Source organism: Chenopodium album, chromosome 11, assembly GCF_948465745.1.
Source record: "Chenopodium album chromosome 11, dcCheAlbu1.1, whole genome shotgun sequence".
Classification (NCBI taxonomy): Eukaryota; Viridiplantae; Streptophyta; class Magnoliopsida; order Caryophyllales; family Amaranthaceae; genus Chenopodium; species Chenopodium album.
The window spans coordinates 36,968,059-36,986,172 of NC_137844.1; the positions used below are offsets into that span (position 1 = coordinate 36,968,059).

At 34.9% G+C, this 18,114-nt stretch overlaps 2 protein-coding genes across 3 annotated transcripts; one reads left to right on the forward strand and one right to left on the reverse strand.

Annotated features, from left to right (window-relative positions):
• Window positions 1–500: 500 nt before the first annotated feature.
• On the forward strand, window positions 501–6,175 carry LOC145568835 (uncharacterized). Its single transcript, XM_081628225.1, has 7 exons — window positions 501–1,487; window positions 4,236–4,367; window positions 4,448–4,585; window positions 4,968–5,117; window positions 5,248–5,364; window positions 5,484–5,618; window positions 5,853–6,175. The coding sequence occupies exons 1-7, from the start codon at window positions 1,389–1,391 to the stop codon at window positions 5,979–5,981; spliced, it is 900 nt and encodes a 299-aa protein (XP_081484351.1). The 5' UTR covers window positions 501–1,388; the 3' UTR covers window positions 5,982–6,175.
• A 735-nt stretch (window positions 6,176–6,910) lies between these two features.
• Window positions 6,911–15,723, reverse strand: LOC145568837 (rhomboid-like protein 15). 2 transcript variants are annotated; one of them, XR_014095981.1, is made up of 13 exons: window positions 15,510–15,723; window positions 14,169–14,334; window positions 12,277–12,580; window positions 12,163–12,195; window positions 11,949–12,040; window positions 11,743–11,816; window positions 9,993–10,087; window positions 9,830–9,899; window positions 8,086–8,254; window positions 7,646–7,700; window positions 7,521–7,577; window positions 7,294–7,368; window positions 6,911–7,172 (listed from the first exon to the last, which is right to left on the reverse strand). XR_014095981.1 is itself a non-coding variant. In XM_081628226.1 (13 exons), the coding sequence occupies exons 1-13, from the start codon at window positions 15,531–15,533 to the stop codon at window positions 7,167–7,169; spliced, it is 1,227 nt and encodes a 408-aa protein (XP_081484352.1). In that variant the 5' UTR covers window positions 15,534–15,721; the 3' UTR covers window positions 6,911–7,166. The 2 variants fall into 2 exon arrangements, 1 of the variants encoding a protein (XP_081484352.1); XM_081628226.1 differs by having other exon boundaries at window positions 8,079–8,254; window positions 15,510–15,721.
• Between the last annotated feature and the right edge of the window lie 2,391 nt (window positions 15,724–18,114).

Sequence of the window (18,114 nt, forward strand, 5' to 3'; positions counted from 1 at the left end):
TTTAATTACCACCTATTATGATTTATATGTTAAAAAAAACATAGATTTTGGTTAGATTTGTCTTGATTTGTACTAATCAAAATTTATGTTGTGACAAGCTTGAAAACCCCAACGTTGCAATTAAAAAAATGGATAAAGTATTACAAAATAACCTTTGTTTTTTATACTCACTCCATTTCGAAATAATGACACACTTTCTTCTTTTGAGCGATTTTCATTTTTTTTTAAATGTAAAAATACAAATTATTTATTTAGTCAAACTAAGTTAGGTTGGGTTCAAGTCGAATCAAACTGGTGTCGAGTTGAGCTCAGGTGAAGATATAAGTCATAATAAGGGGTCGTTTGGTTTGCACGGGTAATTGTAATGGAATGAACAAAGGGAATGCAAGGGAATGGAATGAAACCCTTTTCATATGGTATGTTGTTTGGTTTACAAAAATCACCACCACCACCCAAAAACCCATCTTCCCACTTCTTTAGCCACTCCACCGCCCAGCCACGACCTCCCCCATCCCTCTCCGCCCGTCGTCGAACCTCCCCCATCCCTTTCCCTCCATCATCGAACCTCCCCCACCCCTCGCCGCCACGCAAAACTTTCCCCTGCCTGCGCAAAACCCTAGAAAACGATCTCCTCCCTCTAAAATCGCCGGTCGTCCCTTCCCTTAGCCACCAAGTTTCGAGAAAACTCAATCTTGCTTTGTCTTGAGGTTCGATTTCTGGGTCTAGTCGAAGATGCGAGTGACTTCCGATGAGGAGAAATGGAGATGCGAGTGTGTTCTGGTGAAGAGAGATGAAGATGCGACGAGTTCCAGCGAGGAGTGGGGAAGCTGTGGCGAATTCCGGCAAGGGGTGGGGAGCTGCTGCGAGTTCCGGCGAGGAGTAAGGAAGCTACGGCGAATTCCAGTGAGGATTGGGGAAGCTGCAGTGAATTCCGGCGAGGAGTGGGGAAGCTGCGACAAATTCCGGCGAGGGGTGGGGAGCAGCGGCGAGTTCCGGCGAGGTGGCTGGGCGGTGGGGATAACTAGTTGTTGGTGTATGTATGGTGGTGTAGTGGTGGCTTAGAAAAGGGAATGGAAAAGTCTAGAGGGTGGGGAATTGATGTGGACTGATTTTGAGTAAACTCAAAGTTAAAAAAGGTAATAGGAATGAAAAAATTGACAAATAAACGGCAACAAAGGGAATGCGACATGTTCATTCCCTTTTCCTTTGATTATTAACCCCAACCAAACGGCCCCTAAAGCTTAAACGAGGGATATAGGTTTTGCAAAGGCAATTCGGGTCGGTTTTCAAGACCTCTAACAGTAAAATCAAAATGTCTGCCGAATAGAGTAGAAGCACAAATTGGTGGTAAATTACCTGAGATTGAAGGATTTCCAAACTTTGCTGCGATGTTAGAAGCTAATGCCATTTTCATAGAGAGAACAAACTCGTTGATCTTCGAGGATAACATTGATACTGCAGATTCTGGAACCCTACCTCAATCAATCGTAAGCTCCCATTAATTTATTTTCTTGCTTTTTAAGTACTTTTTATTCAATTGATTGTTATTTAGTCTTGTGTTATATATTGAGATTCAATGTTCGTTCAAAACCTTTAAATTCAGGTTTTTTTTTTTAGCTTTTTAATCGGAATTACATTATAAATTCAATAGCCTTTGTTAAATGTTAGTTTTCCATTGATGTGTCTAATAAATGTTTTGCTAATTTCAATGTTACCGTTTTGGCTTTTTAATTTAGATTTGGTTGTTTAGAGTTTGATCGTATTACCGTTTTGTAACGATTGAAGTCGAATCAAGAGCTTATTAATGAAGTGAATTCAATGATGGGTAACAATTGGTATTGTGGGTGTAGACTTGTAGTTGAAGTTGCTCAAATTTGGGATATTTGATCAATTTGTGGAAACACGATGACACCCGATTTTGGTCAACATTTTATGTATAAGGTGTTTGAAATCTGAAGTAGGATTGGTTTATGAGAAGCTCAGATGATTTCTGTCATTACTTAATCATTCAGGAATCAGGAAAGCTTTGTGGAATAGGAGTCTTTACTATAACAAAAATTTTGGAGTGTGTTTAGCATCATGCTAATGGTTTCGGGGATTCTTCTTGTATTGTTGATCTTGGTAATTATATCATGAAAGGCTAAAGCGAGACTATGGAAGGGAGAGTAGGAGGAGAGAGAGAGAGAGAGGTGGGGGGGGGGGGGGGGAGGAGTAGCGAATAAGGAGAAATAATGAGATTCTGAACGGTAAAATGTGGAAGTTTCATTGAAAAGAAAAGTGTTCTAATGATTTGGGGAAGCAATAAATGCAAGTACACAAAATAATATGGGATGAACAATTAGACAAAGTATTTCCTCCCCCTACACTAGCTGGATTAAACTAAATCATGCGTTTTGCTAGGTTGTTACTTCAAGAGATGGTGTTTTTTTAGTAAATATAACTGAAAGCTGTATTTTTGCCATGGTAAAGATTAAAGAAGGCATTGAGGTTCTACTTAATTATTAGTTTTGCCATGGTAAAGAAGGCATTGACAAGCTGTATTACATGATTGTTGCTTCAAGGTGGGTGACTCAAACACCTTAGCAGTCTAGTCATATAATGTCAGCTTAGTAGAAAAGTTAGGAATTTTTCTGGGCCATATTAGTATATTACAATCTTACGGCAAATAGTCTGTTGTTGAGAACTGAGGATGTAGGCATTTGAAAATCCATTTCAGATGGGTAGCACAATTTCAAGTCCTTGGTTGGTATTAAAGTTGAAGGTGGTTCAAGAGTTCTATTTTACCACTAAACACTCAAATTCCTGATTTGTTCGGATTCTCCCTATTTAAAGAGGTCATTATTTCTGAGGTGGGTCCATCCTTGTTCTGTGAGAGATGCTCTCGTTTCTTACTTTCCTCATTAAGGACAAAAAAAGGTTGGTTTGTCAAAGTGTGAGAGATTATTATGTATTTCTGTTGGAGATCTGCCGATCTGGTTATGCAATAGAAAGAAAGGAGCCTGCAGATTTATGAGGGTTTTGCTTTTGTTCTGTGAGAGATGCTCTTGTTTCCTACTTTCCATATATAGGTTTCATGATATTTGAGGGTTTTGTTTGGCTAAATTCGAGTTTTAGTTTCTGATCATCACTTGACCCTTTTCTTGATTTTGCAAACATATTGCTTTATGATAGCTTGAAGGCATGAGCCTATTTTCTTAGTCCTCTTTTGTACATTGGTGACATCTTCTTGGTGTCTTTCTAATATAAAAATTTGCTAGTCTTCCAAAAAAAAAAAAAAAAAAAAAAAAAAAAAAATCTGTTAGCATTTCAGGTGTGTCATTTAAGTTTTTGGAAAAAGTTGGTGATTACGGAAACAGAAACAGAAGGTGGTGTTGTCAAATATATCATTGTTTCCTGGATTTGCCATTGTCTTATAACTGTAATATATATCGAACTTTCCTTGCGTCCTTTGGCTCTAAGAAGAATACATTTAGGTCATCAAAGTCAATATTTGCAGCTTTTCTTGGGGATATTGTTTGGTTGCTTTACTAAAATTAGATACTATTTTTTAATTTATTGTACCAGTTCATTAGAACATATATGAAATGTTACAAAACTATGAAATTCCCTTTTGTAGTTGAACAGATGCTGATTTAATGCCCTGGCTTGAACTTTTTCTTTTCCAGATCCATTCTAAATACTTCATCTGTTTTTTTTTTTTTTTTTTTTTTTTTTCAATAATTATTGCAGTTTTTACCTTTTTTGGATGTTTCAAATTAATTGCAACATTACCTTGTTTACCTAATGTTTTTGGATATGGTTACTGTAGTCCAATTAAGTTTACCCAACTTTAAATCCAATCAGCCCATCCAAAATCAAAGTCCACTTATTTCAGCTTGATCAGGCTTTTTCCCAAGTGAATAGAAAACCTATATTGGTTAAAAAAAAATCTGTAAAAAGCCTAAATACATTATCATTATGTTTTAAAGCAGATGATATATATTCTAAAATTTGGAATTTTAGTTTGGTGGTTGGACAATGTAGATTGATATTTGAGTCTAAAATTAAATCTGCATTATGTTGAAATTCTGTTATTGGGTAATTTGTACTGAAACAGCGGATTTGAACTTTGTTTGAAACACTTGCTCCCATAGCTGTTGTAACCTTGGAAAGATATGTAATATTGGCGACAATATCCTAAAACTCCCTCCAATTCTGAAACACAATGTGTACTGCTAATGCTTCGTGTTATTAAGGTTGTTGGATTCGAACCACAACAAGATCTGGCGCAACCAGAAGTATCTGTGGAACCCACTTTACCAAATCCCATACAACCCGATTCCAAATCAGGCATCATAGAAGAGAATGTTGTCCTTCGAAAGCTTCTTGTAAGTTTAAACGACAATTATTATACTATTATTGTGTTTATATTATTTATGACAACATTTGACTTGTTTAATTGAATTAGCGCAAAAGGAGATATTTTGACTGCAGAGATGGAAGCTCATATATAAAAGCACATGCAGTCAACTCCCCTGCACAGAAGTTAGAGTCACCATGTTATGTTTGTGGACAATTTCAGCATACTGGGAAGAGATGTCCCAAGGTGGTGTATAAATCTTATTATAGAACTATTGAGTTGGCCATAAATTTTGGATGATACTTTTGGCTACACTACTACTTTATTCTTAAACCATGGGTGTTTAGCCCACTATGTTTATAATTGTAATTATCATTCTTTTGTAAATGACTGTATGCTAATCCCTTATGGAAAATAGACCTCCCTCCCCCCAACCAAAAAAGCTTTCTTTGAACGGTCATTACTCATAACTTTATGTTTACTTCTTTATAAATTGGGCCTTTTGATTATTTAGGGTATTAATAGAACGCGATCAATTATATTGTCCTATTAAATGAGTTTAGTGCTTAAGTTAATTCATCAACATTTTCTTGAAACTTTTCTCTACTAAGCTGAATATCACTTCCAGCGCCGTATTTGCTCTACTTGCAAAAAAAGAGGCCACATTGCTGTAGATTGTCCAGTGAACAACAGTGAATGTAATATCTGTTTAAGATGTGGGGAATCTGGGCATGAACTCTTTTCATGCAATGTCGAATACTCTCCTGATGATCTTAAGGTGAGTTTGACTAAACATTAGTTTTCTTTCTTTCTTTTTTTTTTTTTTTTTCCTTTCCTCCCTTATGATGAGTACTCGATACTAGTTATTTTGTCATGCTTCACTGCTGAGATTAGCTTTTCCATGACAGAATTTACAGTGTTATATTTGCAATGAACTTGGACACATTTGCTGTGGTAATTATTCCGACATAAGTGTAGCAACTACCTCTTGTTATAATTGTGGCATATCTGGACATTCGGGTTTGGTAAGGCTCCTTTAACCTTTCAGTATATAATCAGTGTATATCTTCTGCATTAGTGCAAGACAGTGAGGCATATGGCTGACCAAAATTTTAATTTGTTCACTTGACAATCTTTTGTGAAGCAATGCCCAAAACCGAATTTGGATAAGTCTAGTTCGTGTCCTCCTCCTATATGCTACAAATGTGGAGACGGTGACCATGTTGCAAGAAGATGCCCAAAAGATGTCGGACTGTCAGCACGCAATAAACGTCGACAGGTGGGTTACTCAGTTACTGGCCTTGCTGCTGAATGTAGTCTCAAGTTCTGTGTCAACCCACCCCACCCCCAATTGGGAGAAATGGCAAAGGGGATTTACGTTAATTATATAATTTTATATATTAGCCTTTATTTTCTGAAAACAAAAGCAAAAGGGGATATCAGAAAAATTAGGTAGAAGCTTATTTGTAACTTGACCAATGCAACAATTGTTTTCTGGCTTTGATGTTTGCAGGCTTCTGAGTTAGATTTGGAATTGGACGTAGATGGCAACCAAAGAACAGCTAGGAGAAGTAAGACATATAGGCACAGTAGAGTTAAGAAACAAAAGATGAAAAGGTTATTAGAGTACATGACTGTATAGTATACATTAATTTGAGCCTGGGGAGTTTCAGTATTTTGCAGGTTGTGAAATCTCTCTCTCTCAAGTAGTGTTTTATTCCTGCAAACTTTCTATCATACTGCTCTTGATGTAACATATATTGATTTCTTCCATGTAAAAGGAAAATTCGATTGATTACTAATGGAGTTAAGGGTTAAATAACATCCATATTTAAATTATTCTCTTTATACTCTCCTCTCTTTATTGGTATCTCAGACTCAGAGTTGTCATTATGTACAAAAATTGTGGCCTTTCTTCTACACAATGTTTTGCAAAAGTGCCCACCTTTCCCTTTCTCCTACGTGAACTAGTTCGAAAAATATTAAATTTCTTGAGAACTCAAATTTACCACAAGTGTATGGAGAGAAGCAATAGCAATACACGAGGAAGGATGGGAGATGTGGAGGTCACGATCATTGTGACTGAAGACACTAATTTAAATTTATGTATATTCTTTCTATCAGAAATAACTATTAGATGCAACATTTTATTGAAAACTATTTTAGGTTGATAATTGGTGTTGTCAAGATTACTCGTAAAGGCTTCATAACATCCTGTTTTTGTAGCATTCCAAATGCAAGAATTAGCTTCAATTAAACATAGCCCCACGCCCTCACCAATAACGATCTTTATAAATATTTTTGAAACGACAAGCTCGGTATAACCAAGCTTTCATGCCATATTTGATTTTGTTTCTCGAGTCCCAAAGAATGAACAAGGTGATTCCTCAAAGATGAAGATAATCGCAGCAACAGGAAAAAGTGTAACAGCAGATTATTCAACATACTAGATCAATCCCATGGTGATTGATTATATCATGCTCGGTATAAAAGCGAACTGCAGGCTGTGACATTTGAGCAAGAAATCCAAGAAGTTGCAGAAGATTCTTCATACATACTAGAAAATTTGCATCACTATAAACTTACGTGCCTAAGTGGCTTGATTGAACAAATAGAATCAGTTAATTCATAGTTAACAGGAAGCTTGTGCCTTTGATTGTTTTCAACTTTCTCCGATGCCTAAATTATAATTTTAAAAAAAAAAAAAAAAAAAACACAAACTATACATATGCCCGCCATACACTGAAGTTCCAGTATACAAAATTCTGATTAAAGGCATCGGTCATGTCTTTGAGGAAGTTAGCCTATGGGTGAATCCGTGAATGCTTTATCCCTGTCATCACAAAATTGCAAGAAACATCAAGACAGAGCAATCACCTAGCAAACTAGGCTAGCAGTCCTATCTTATGATTCTGTGAATAGCAAGCAAAGGAACTTTCACTTTGAATTTATACCTGTTGTGTCATCAAAATTTCGACAGCTACATCCAAATCTCCGTCAGCTGCAGCTAGGGCGACTTCAACTTGCGTCTGAAACAACCATGGTTTCTTGTTAGCATTAACATATTTCATCTATGTATGTGCTTGTATGCTTCAGTGAGTAAGATCAGTGATTTTGAACAACAGGTAAACCAATTCGGCAATTCCTCTAAGCCACTCAACTAGAACAGAAATGATTTTACCTTATCGAATCCCATTGAGACAAGCTTTTGGATGTCTTCTTCAGATACACCGAAAGCCTGCAAAAAAAGATTATTTAGTGGAAAAAAATAACATATCAGATCCAAGTCTAATATCACAGACAAACCTGTTGCTGCTGCGGAGAATTGATTGGCTCTGTGACACTATTTGCAGCAGGCGGCCTGAAATCCCATGATAAATTATGCAAGGAGTTATTACTGGTTCTCTATGCAAATCCCTTAAAATATATTTGGACATTTTAATTTGGTAAAAGAAGAGAGGAAAAACAAGAACATTTTCCCTAGTTTATCACAAAACTTAGAAACAAACTAGAGCATAATCAACAATTAATGTCTTTCAGTAGTCGGTAACAATGACCAGGTCCATTTAAATGAACCTCAGCCATACTTTGATATTCCAGGGGAAAAAGATCAATCCTCAATTTAGTCACTCCTAAAAATCATTACAAAATTACAACAAGTACATATGCAAAAAGAAGAAATTATACTGCAGTACTAAACATTAATCATCAAATTTCAAAGAGATAGGTGCAGTTACACCTTTCACCTCCTGAATTTATTGCTGCCATGTCTGGTCGACTGTTTGAGTTAGCATTGTCCAGAAGCCTGGTCTGCAAGTTTGAATCAGAGGCTATGCCAGGAACCATCTCACTTCTCGGAGCGCCAAGAGTCCTCCCCCTACCAGGAAAGCGGGAATCTTGTGTCGAGTCTGTTGACTGGACATTTTAAACTATATTAGATGAATAACAATGTTTTCAAAAAACAAAAAAACAGATGAATATCAAAATCAAACTGAATAATGTTACAATCCAGAAAAATAAAGATAGTACATGTTTCACATTTGTTAACAAGCGTGAGGCAATAAGCAAAGCACAAAATTATTGAGGGGATTATGACTTGTAACTCAACCAAAAGACGACAAGGCTTTTTAAATAATATATCTGATTGAAACTTGAACAAGCACTAATATACTTTAACACACAAAATTATCTGTCCTGCAAAGGGTGGTCTATGAAACAGGAGAGTCGAATGTACAAGGCACGAACTCTAAACTTGTGCAGAGGAAGCTGTACATTTCAAATGGTATGAATAGTGAAATATGTTGAGGAAGATAAGCAGCATAAGAAGCTTGCCAAGATTGTGAGTCATAGCAAAGGGCAGGCATTATCAGAAAATGATCCAGAACCAGTTACAGAACCTAAGTCCATCATAAAAAGTCTGAGAGAAGGTGATAACTCGGCAGATTTAAAAATCCTACATTTTTAGAACTCAAAGCTGCATTCTCATTTCCTACAAAACTATTTCGGCTGGCACAGGTTTTCAAATCGTTAACAAATCACTGTGCTCGATAATAAGATGAGCAGTGGTGTTGATTGGTGAGACAAAAAGGTCAAACTATAAGCAGCACACTCTTATTAAAGCTAACAGTGGATTGAGTTGGCATGAAATCATAGTCAATTAAAATAATACTTGATTGGTTTGACTTACTAAATCCATCCCAACAGTTTTGACTTACTAAAATTCTTTTTACAAAGTATAAGTTTCCAAGAATCTTGAATGCAGTCACAACTTGGGTCATCAAGAAGCACAGGATGACAATATGATGTAAAGTACGAGCAACCCACCCCTCAAAACAATATAGGAAAACTTTTCAACTTAAACAAACAAGTTTCACCAAAATATATTCAATCTGCAAAATTATTTAAATACAACTTAATATCACCTTTTCAGAATTTAAGATTTGTTCAACAAAATCCAATTCTAAAAAAGAAAATCCCCTTAGAATTGTGATTGCAATTTTTAAAAAGTGTTTGTGAACTTGTGATTGCAATTTTAATAATTACTCTCTCTATCCCATGTAATCTTGTTCTTTTCAGCACAAGGATTAGCAATATTTCAAAGAAAAAACAGTATAGTTCAGCAAACATCAGTAGTTAGAAACTTAGAATAGAATCTAATAGAATCAAGTTTTAATGTCCTTAAAGAAAATAAAAACAAAATAATTCATTTGATACCTATGCAAAAGTCTACAGACAAGTTTGTTATGTTACTATTGGAAAATCTTTGCATTCTAGATACTGTTTGATGACTAGTTATGGTTGACTGGTAGTTACACTGTTACAGTACTAGAATTTTATTTTTCCCCTTAATTTGTGAGCAGTAAGTATCTGATCACTAAAAAATTTATCAACTATCCAATGGGCCAATCTTAATCACACAAGTCCACAACTGAGAAAGAAAATGTACAAGACAAGCCAAAAAGCGATAATTCTCAGAGGCCAAGCTCAAACCTGAGAAGAGGTATCCCTCTGTGGCATCAATGAAGACAGATGACTCCATAGATTTGTCGTAGCTGAGCCACTGCTCCAAATAAAATAGAAAAATTAAAAAGTACATATCAGGACCAGGGTTGAGAAGAGTCAATATAGCCAATTACACAACATACTACTTTACCTTGAAGTGGAGTTCGGATTAGTATATGTAGGTATGTATCCTGAAGGGTTCCCGCCTGTGCATAAGATGAACTTGGGTCGCCTCACACAAGCTGACTGAATGGCACAAAGATACAGCTCAGTTTCCATAATAATAAAGATAAACTGGGGTCTTTACTATTTTGGAAGAAGAGAGTGAATGTGATAGATGAAATGAGAAACGCAGTAAGTGTGATGATGTTCAAGGCTTCAAGCTTTGAGAAGCTTGATTTTCTCCCAGATACAACTAAAATACAATGAAACACTCAATCATATTTTCCATATCTCTTATTTATAGAGCTAACTAACTTGCTTTCTCTCCAAACCAGCTATTTTGTACTTCCAATATAAGCCCTTCCCTATAACCAATGCAAAACAAACGTAAGGTATACATTTTTCATCACAATTACAGAATGACATCAATTAGGATAAAAAGCATATAGAATGATCCGATGATCATTATCCTCTAGATCCAGTATTTCTCTTTTACTGGAAAGAAAGTCTGAAGTTAGTGACACTCAACATTAGCTATACTGAAAAACTTTCAAACCATAAAAATTGAGGTCTAGATACCAGAAATACTTCATGGAATAACCTTTCACTTAAGTTCCATAGTATGTGACAATGTGACAATTACTTGAAATAATAAATCCCCTCCAATTCTTTAATCGCAGATAAATGAATATAACTCTCTTCACCTCTGTCAAATGTTGATGCTGAATATCGAAAAAAAATTGCAACACATGTTTCTTTTTGCTCAAATTTCCATTTTTCTGAAAATAAGTTTCCGACTAAAAACAAAAATTTTGTATGTCAACAACAAAAAACATAAGAACTTCACATCACAGATTGTGTTTTCAGAAATCAAATCATGAAATCCAGGTGTAATGCTATAATTATACATTTAAATGTAAGAGACAAGGCCCGACAACCCTCAAAAGGAAAAGGAAAAGAAAACTAACACAAGGTTATCAGGCTCACTTCATCCCACACTTTATCTTCAATTATACCTTTTATAGGGATGCTAGGTCAAAAATGTAAAAGTGTAGCACGATAACACATAGAGCGATATGTACTTAACAGTTAACACAGACTCAAAACAAACATTACATCCAAAGAAATCAAAGTAATTTTAGTAGTTGAAGACATTGTCGACAAAAAATGCTTGCAAGTTAGAATTGGAACATTCTTGTGACTAGCCACCAAGGCACCAACTTGCAAAAAACACAATCTTGAGAATAGAAGATAACGAAACTCCTAATTACATTACATTGACCAAGACCTTCAGGAGCCAAAAAAATACATCGCATGCTAAAACTACCAACAGACAGTTGATCAGAATTTTTAAAAGTCCGAACAACAGAAAGGCAAACTCAAAATACCTGAATCTACTATTCTACTGTACTTTTTATCCCATTTAAAAGCTGAAATAACATGCACTCCCTCCATTATATCCACTTTCTGTTTTGAGGTGTTTTTTGTTCTACCCACTCTACTTTATTCTATTTTTAAGAAAACACCTTTTAATATATTACCCCCTAACCCCACAGTATATAAACCTTTCCACTCGCTTCTTATTTTATTCACTTTTTTCTAACAGCCACACATTTTTACTCCATTATTCCATTTCTCTTACTTCATCCCCCTTTTTTTTTCTTAAAACCACTCACCTTTCTGAAATATTCCTAAAAAACAAACATAAGTAGTTAAAGTTATCATGGAGAAATACTCACAAGCCATGTTGAACTCTCAATGCCAGAAAAGAAAGAAGTTCCAGGTATTACAAGGTTGAATAACCCATAAGTATCTGTCACATACAAATTTGTCATAACACAATGATCAGTAAGTTGGACCTCCATAACATTGCAAAATAGGAGTGCAAAGAACAATAAAGATCACAAGACAATAACCAAACTCATCGATGTGTACTGAAACTCACAAGCAAACCCAGATAAAATGCCAGAAAGATGCCCAAGTAACGAAATATTAGTCAAGAGTAGCTGAAAGACCAACAACAAGATCCAGGGATACCTGCCAAATATTTAAAAAATAAAATGATAGCAATTTTCAATACTATGCACTTGTATTAGATAAGAAAAAGACAGTAATGAAGTTTGAAACAATAAAAACACAGAAGCATGACGTTCAATTACCATTTAGCAGGCACATTGAAGAGCCCAAACACACTGCATGAAACATGGGAATGTCAGAAAAATTGCAATTACTGCAAAAGGCATAAACGAACAAAGATTGACCCACAAACCAACCTTCGGGAGTGAACTCCACTCAAACTAGTCTCTATGACAATCATAGAAAAGAGAATTCCTGAGAAGCCTATGGCACACTCATTCATAAGAAATGAGTAAGGGTACAATGGGTTGTATGCTACCAACAGTGTGATAAGAAGATGAAGTACAGCATTGCTTAGAGCCAATAACAGCACCGTGTACAATAGGCGTACAGATCCCATGATCCTTTCCAGCTCAGGACCCAGAGGAACTAATGCTAACATATTGAAGAAGAGATGTAGGAATGAACCGTGAAACAAAATGGAGGTATATATCCTGTAAACTGTAGATGCAAAGAAAAAAGAAAATGCAAGTCAATGAGAATGATGGAACCTTTGCAATAATTTGCCAATTATTACTGTCAATCAGTATAGTCAGATATGTACTTTTAAAAGGAAATTAAAAAAAAAAAAGTCATGGTTATTTCATCCTATACAGGTTCTCTCTCTCTCTCTCTCTTCCTGCACATGACACCACAATTTTGGGCTACAGTGTTGGGATCTCTTCTCTAAACTACCTTTTCAGAAGATATTCCAAAGATTCAAATAGGCATAAACATAGAATCAATCACCTTCAGAGAATCAAGGAGACTCACCTGGTGAGTTTAATTGCAAATCACTCTTATATGGAAACCTAAGGTCCCAATACAGGGAAATGCTTATGCTTGGACATCCTTTTGGATACACTAAATACTACAGAGTTATGAAAAGGACCAACTTCAAAGACCAAAGAAAACCTTTTTGACTGTTTATATTTTTGCACGTGTAACAAGAGCTCTCATGTCAATAGTACACTTTTCCCTATACAAATTTGTCTCTATCAAAAGCATGCATTTCACCAATAAACCAATCACTGAAGTGGTGTATTTGACAACACATTTATTTTTAGTTTTGACAGCTACTTGAAAAAAATGCAACTTTTTTCCTTTTAGGGAAATGTCCTAAGAGCTTTGCAAAACCTTATTTGGGACGCAGGAAGTATGGTTTCCTGTTGGAGACAAGAGAAAATAACTCCCATCTTGAGGGTTGGAAGATAGCTACACATTTGTAAAATCAGCATTTCTTGTTGTTGGGTTAAAGAGGGGTCTGTCATGCATCTACTTTCCAGCATTCTCAGCTTTCAAATTTAGTTTGTGTAACTCGTTCCATTTTTGCACCACAAACTTTAAGCTCAGTAACAAACTGCATCTTAAACTTTCCACTGAGACAAATTGCAACCTTAACTTATTGGTTGTTAAAAATTCCATTAGTTTGACTTAATAGTTAATACTATTCAACTTCCATAAAGATTTCCTCCCTCAACCTCCAGGCGGCCAGGCCTCACCCATGACAGAGGATTTAAAAAAACAAAAAAAAGATAGCCAAAGCTAACAAGAATTACAAACCACATCAGAGACAGCAAAAATAAAGAAAGGGAAACCAGAAATGAGCTGGATGTCAACATCTATAAAGGCTACAGAAATAAAAATTAGTGATTAAAGGTCTATATCATTGCATATTATAAACACAAAGAGGTCAAATAATCATCACCTTTCACTCAAAATCTTAGTACAAAGCCAACTTGATACCTTACCTCAATGATGGAAAAAAAAAAGTAGACTTGTTAATTAACAACTGGAGTTTTTCCAGGACCCTCAATAATCTAAAGTTGTAATTAGGGTCTTAAGTTTCCCTGCACCCTAACTCTCCCAATGAAAAAAAAAAGAAATGGAAAAAGAGAAGTGATGTAGACCAACAATAAAATAGAATACAATGGGATGTTGACATGTCCAACCATATACTATAAATTGAATATCAATTGATGTCAACCAGAGTTTCTAAACATTCACATTTTCTGCTGAGCTCGCCCTATGATGACAAATCAGAACGTACCTTGAAACTGTGATATGATTGCTGAAGGCAAAAAGCATATCCCCACAAATGAGTCATAACCAATCAAAAGGCAAACCAAGTAGATGGCTGCACAAACAGCAACCACAGCAGATGTGATGAATGGAATCCCTTCCCACCATTGATTAACCCGAGTAGTTACACTAGCCTGTACACATAAGAACATGAGCCCAAGTTTAATAAGTGTATATTATAATATTATTGACTATATCCAGAATTTCCAGAGTAGAAACAAAACATGAATCCTCATACAGTCCATACATATATATGTCAATCCATCAAAAGGATAATGCAGTAGGGAGAGTGGAAGAAGTACAGACTCCACAGAGGATGCAGAAAATGGAGAAAATATAGGTGTCCATTTGCTACCAAAATCTTATTTGGAGAGTTTTATTCTACAAGTTCTATCATACCAAACAAGTATTTGTATAATTTAAGCAACATATCCAAACTCAAATCCTATCATTTTGTTGAATGTATAATGTCAAGATATATAACCATATCCTTATTGGATTTTAACCCAATCAATTGAAATAAGAGGTAAGAGCTAAGCAATTCAATTTACTGATATTATATTCTATAAGTTCAGATCAAGCAATGTATAGTTAAAAAATCAGTTAGTTCTTCCTATTCATTGGCTCTAGCCATAACTAAGTTCTTTGATTAATTCTATTAGTTCTTCTCTATCATCATAGTTTAAATTTCATTAGATAGAACCATAAACATTCCTCTCGAAGAACCATTAAGAGAATGTCAAAAAAAAAATCCATGTTCTATACGATGCCATAACTAACAGAAAGAGCTCAGCACCTTTTCATCAAATTTACTTTGAGTTGAAATTTTCGACGGTATTGGCAATGGCATTTGTACACTTAAACAAAGGACTCACATTTTGTATTCTCTATTAAGTGTCAAAAGGAAATGCATTCTTCAAAACAAACCATGTGTTACTTTTCCTCGTCCCCTTCGATTTTGCCTTATAAACACCTCTTATTTGGTATTAGAATCCATTACATTTACCACATTTTACATAGTACATGTTTGCATGATTTTCTCCCAATTTGAGGGTATGAATTCCACTAATTAATTACCCACATAAGATTCAAATACACCAACTATCAATTCATTTAGCATAAATCAAGGACCCCAATTTGACATTTACACAAAATAAAATACAAATATAAACTAACCCCCAAACAGAAAAATCCAAATTCAAAACAAGCACAAAAAATGAAGTAAAAATTCATGAAATATAATCTTGATCATCAATTGCAAAACCTCAGTAAAAAAAATTGAAAGAAAGAATTGAAGTAAAAGTATTACCTCGGAAACAATGTTGGGCCTCATTTCGTTGGTTAAACAGAATTCAGAATAGTTGAAGAAGTGATGAAAGCTCAACAGTATTCTTAGATCAAAATTCCTCTTTATAAAGTTGTTTGATTTGTTGTTGAAGTCACAGTTTATGTTTCAGGTGAAAGGATCTTTCTGGGGTCTTCTCAACCGGGTCGGTCTATGTTATGGGGTTATGGCACCCGTCACAATACTTTCTCAATATTCGATGAGCAAAACTATCCGAAAATTCGATGTACATCCGATCCGAAAAATATGCATATTCGATCATATTCGATCCGAAATTAAGTTTGGATGAAAAAATTAGATATCGAATCGGATATCAGATACTCAATTTTGGATTTTGGATATCCAATATCAAAAAAAAAAAAAAAAAAAAAAAAAAAAAAAAAACTTTTTCATTTTATTTCTCACATTACATAAGGTGTAAAAGAGGCAAAACCCAAACCCTAATTTCATTCCCTCAAAACCCATACCACCATCGCCTCTCTCTCTCCTAGGGCTGAGCACGGATCGAATATCCATATCCGAAAACTCTGATATTTGATATTCGTATCCGATCTGATATTTTCGGATATCCGATAAATCAAATATCCGAAAAATTCGGATCGGATAATTCGGATATCCAATACCCGACCCTTTTGATAATATACTTTTTTTTTAATGATATTGTTAAAATTTAATGGCAAGTTTTATTTGTTTTTAAAGGCAAATTGATACTTAATGCTGTATTAAATTCTATAGAGTCAATTTCAGGCCTATTCTTGATAATTTTTATGGCAAAACTGAAAAAATAAAAAGTCAAGAGAAACGAAACTTGTATACATTTAGGGGGCGTTTGGTATAGTAATTTTAGATGTTGGAAACGGATTCAATTAAGTGTTTTCATTTCCAGTTGTTTGGTATGGGTTAAAAAAAAACACCTACCGTTTTCGGAGAGTAACAAAATCCCCCAATTTGTTACTCTTGACAAACTAGTGGAAACAAAATATATTTCCTTAATCACAATCTACTCAAATTGTTTCAATTCCACTAGGATACCAAACACATAGTAAGGGTAACGTTTATCATTACCCTTTTCCCCTACTTATTTGAATCCTTTCCGTTTCATTTACGAGGTTTATACCAAACACCTCATTGGGGCATTTGGTAGCAAATTAGTAAATGTAAGGGAATGGAAACAAATTAGGAGGGGAAAGGGTAATATATAGTGTTACCCTTACTAGTTGTTTGGTATTACTAAGGAAACGTAAACCATTATAACCAATCCGTTTCCTCTTGTTTAGCATAGATAACTTGGAAACAAATAGCTTTCCTTTTATTTATTTTTTTGTCTTGGCTAACTTTTGCTACACATTATGCAATGTAGAGCAATACTAATTACCATTATATATGTGTGTGTGTGTGTGTGTGTGTGTGTGTGTTTTGAAACCAATTATCATAATATATCATATGTGATATAGGAAAAGTCACATAACTTATTGATTACAAAAGCATTGAAATTCTAGTATTCTTTAAAAAAAAAAAAAACATTCAAAAACTTTATCCAACGGTTGAATTCACATCATCTTCTTCATCACTCTTGATATTCAATGGTTGCTTATCAAGCTCTTGATCCATAGCTTCTATATCATCAACGGACGACTCACTTGTATCTCTGGTATTATCGGTGGTTCTTCGATGTGATTAACATCGGTACAAGGACTATGCTGTTTAAGGCATTATAAAGGAACCTTTTCCGATGACTGCATACTTACAACATGACAAGATATCTACACTTTCATGACGTACTCCAATCTTTAACTTTAATCGATGACGATATAACCTCCGAATCTACATCAACCACAAGCTTAATTATACTTAAAGACAACAATTTAACTAAAGAGACCAAATAAAAATGTGTGAATCATCAAGCAAAATCATAAACGTTATTGAAATCAACATAACAAAACTAAATGATGCTCTATGACACATATAACCATTCATCCATTAGAAAAATATTTTTTTGGCGCAATCCGAAAACCTCACCCATGGAACAGATGAGGACAGTTAAAACTTTCACCAAAGATGACATAAAACAAAATAAAAAACAACTAAAACTGCAAATTTTTATGAGGTTATATGATCCCATTTAGCATCAAATACGCGTTACAAAATTCTAAATTAACAACTACCACCAAATCAAAATTCTAAATTAGCAACTTCCTAAGGCACTTTAAATCCAAAAATAATCCCCAACTATACAATCACCCCCACCAAAATCATAGGGATAAAATTGGAGGAAAAACACAAAATAACCAGCAAATAAACATTGTGACTGTTAACAGGAGCAAAATTCTTAACAGAAGAAATTCTTCGAGCCAAGACTTAATCCAAGTCCAAATTCAAGCTCGTAATCATCAGAATCCTCAAAATTAACATTCTAATGATGATGATGGTAGTTGGTATGGTGTCGAGTAGAGTGAAGTAAAAGACTAGGTACTAAACTATTGCTAAAGTTGCAAATTGAGTACTCAACTTTCACATGTTGCAGTTAGAGTACTAAACTTTGTACTCAACTTGTTTTACTTGTTGTAGC

What these genes read in the sequence shown, in the direction of transcription:
- LOC145568837 (XM_081628226.1), bottom strand. Translation starts at nt 15,533, where the DNA reads ATGAGGCCCAACATTGTTTCCGAG. An exon ending in TTGAGAGTTCAACATGGCTT is followed by an intron (nt 10,088 to 11,742) that starts GTGAGTATTTCT and finishes TGTGCCATTCAG; the next exon opens with TCAGCTTGTGTGAGGCGACC. An exon ending in AGAGGGATACCTCTTCTCAG is followed by an intron (nt 8,255 to 9,829) that starts GTTTGAGCTTGG and finishes TAAAATGTCCAG; the next exon opens with TCAACAGACTCGACACAAGA.
- LOC145568835 (XM_081628225.1), top strand. Translation starts at nt 1,389, where the DNA reads ATGTTAGAAGCTAATGCCATTTTCATAGAGAGAACAAACTCGTTGATC. An exon ending in TTGTCCTTCGAAAGCTTCTT is followed by an intron (nt 4,368 to 4,447) that starts GTAAGTTTAAAC and finishes TAATTGAATTAG; the next exon opens with CGCAAAAGGAGATATTTTGA. An exon ending in CTGGGAAGAGATGTCCCAAG is followed by an intron (nt 4,586 to 4,967) that starts GTGGTGTATAAA and finishes TATCACTTCCAG; the next exon opens with CGCCGTATTTGCTCTACTTG.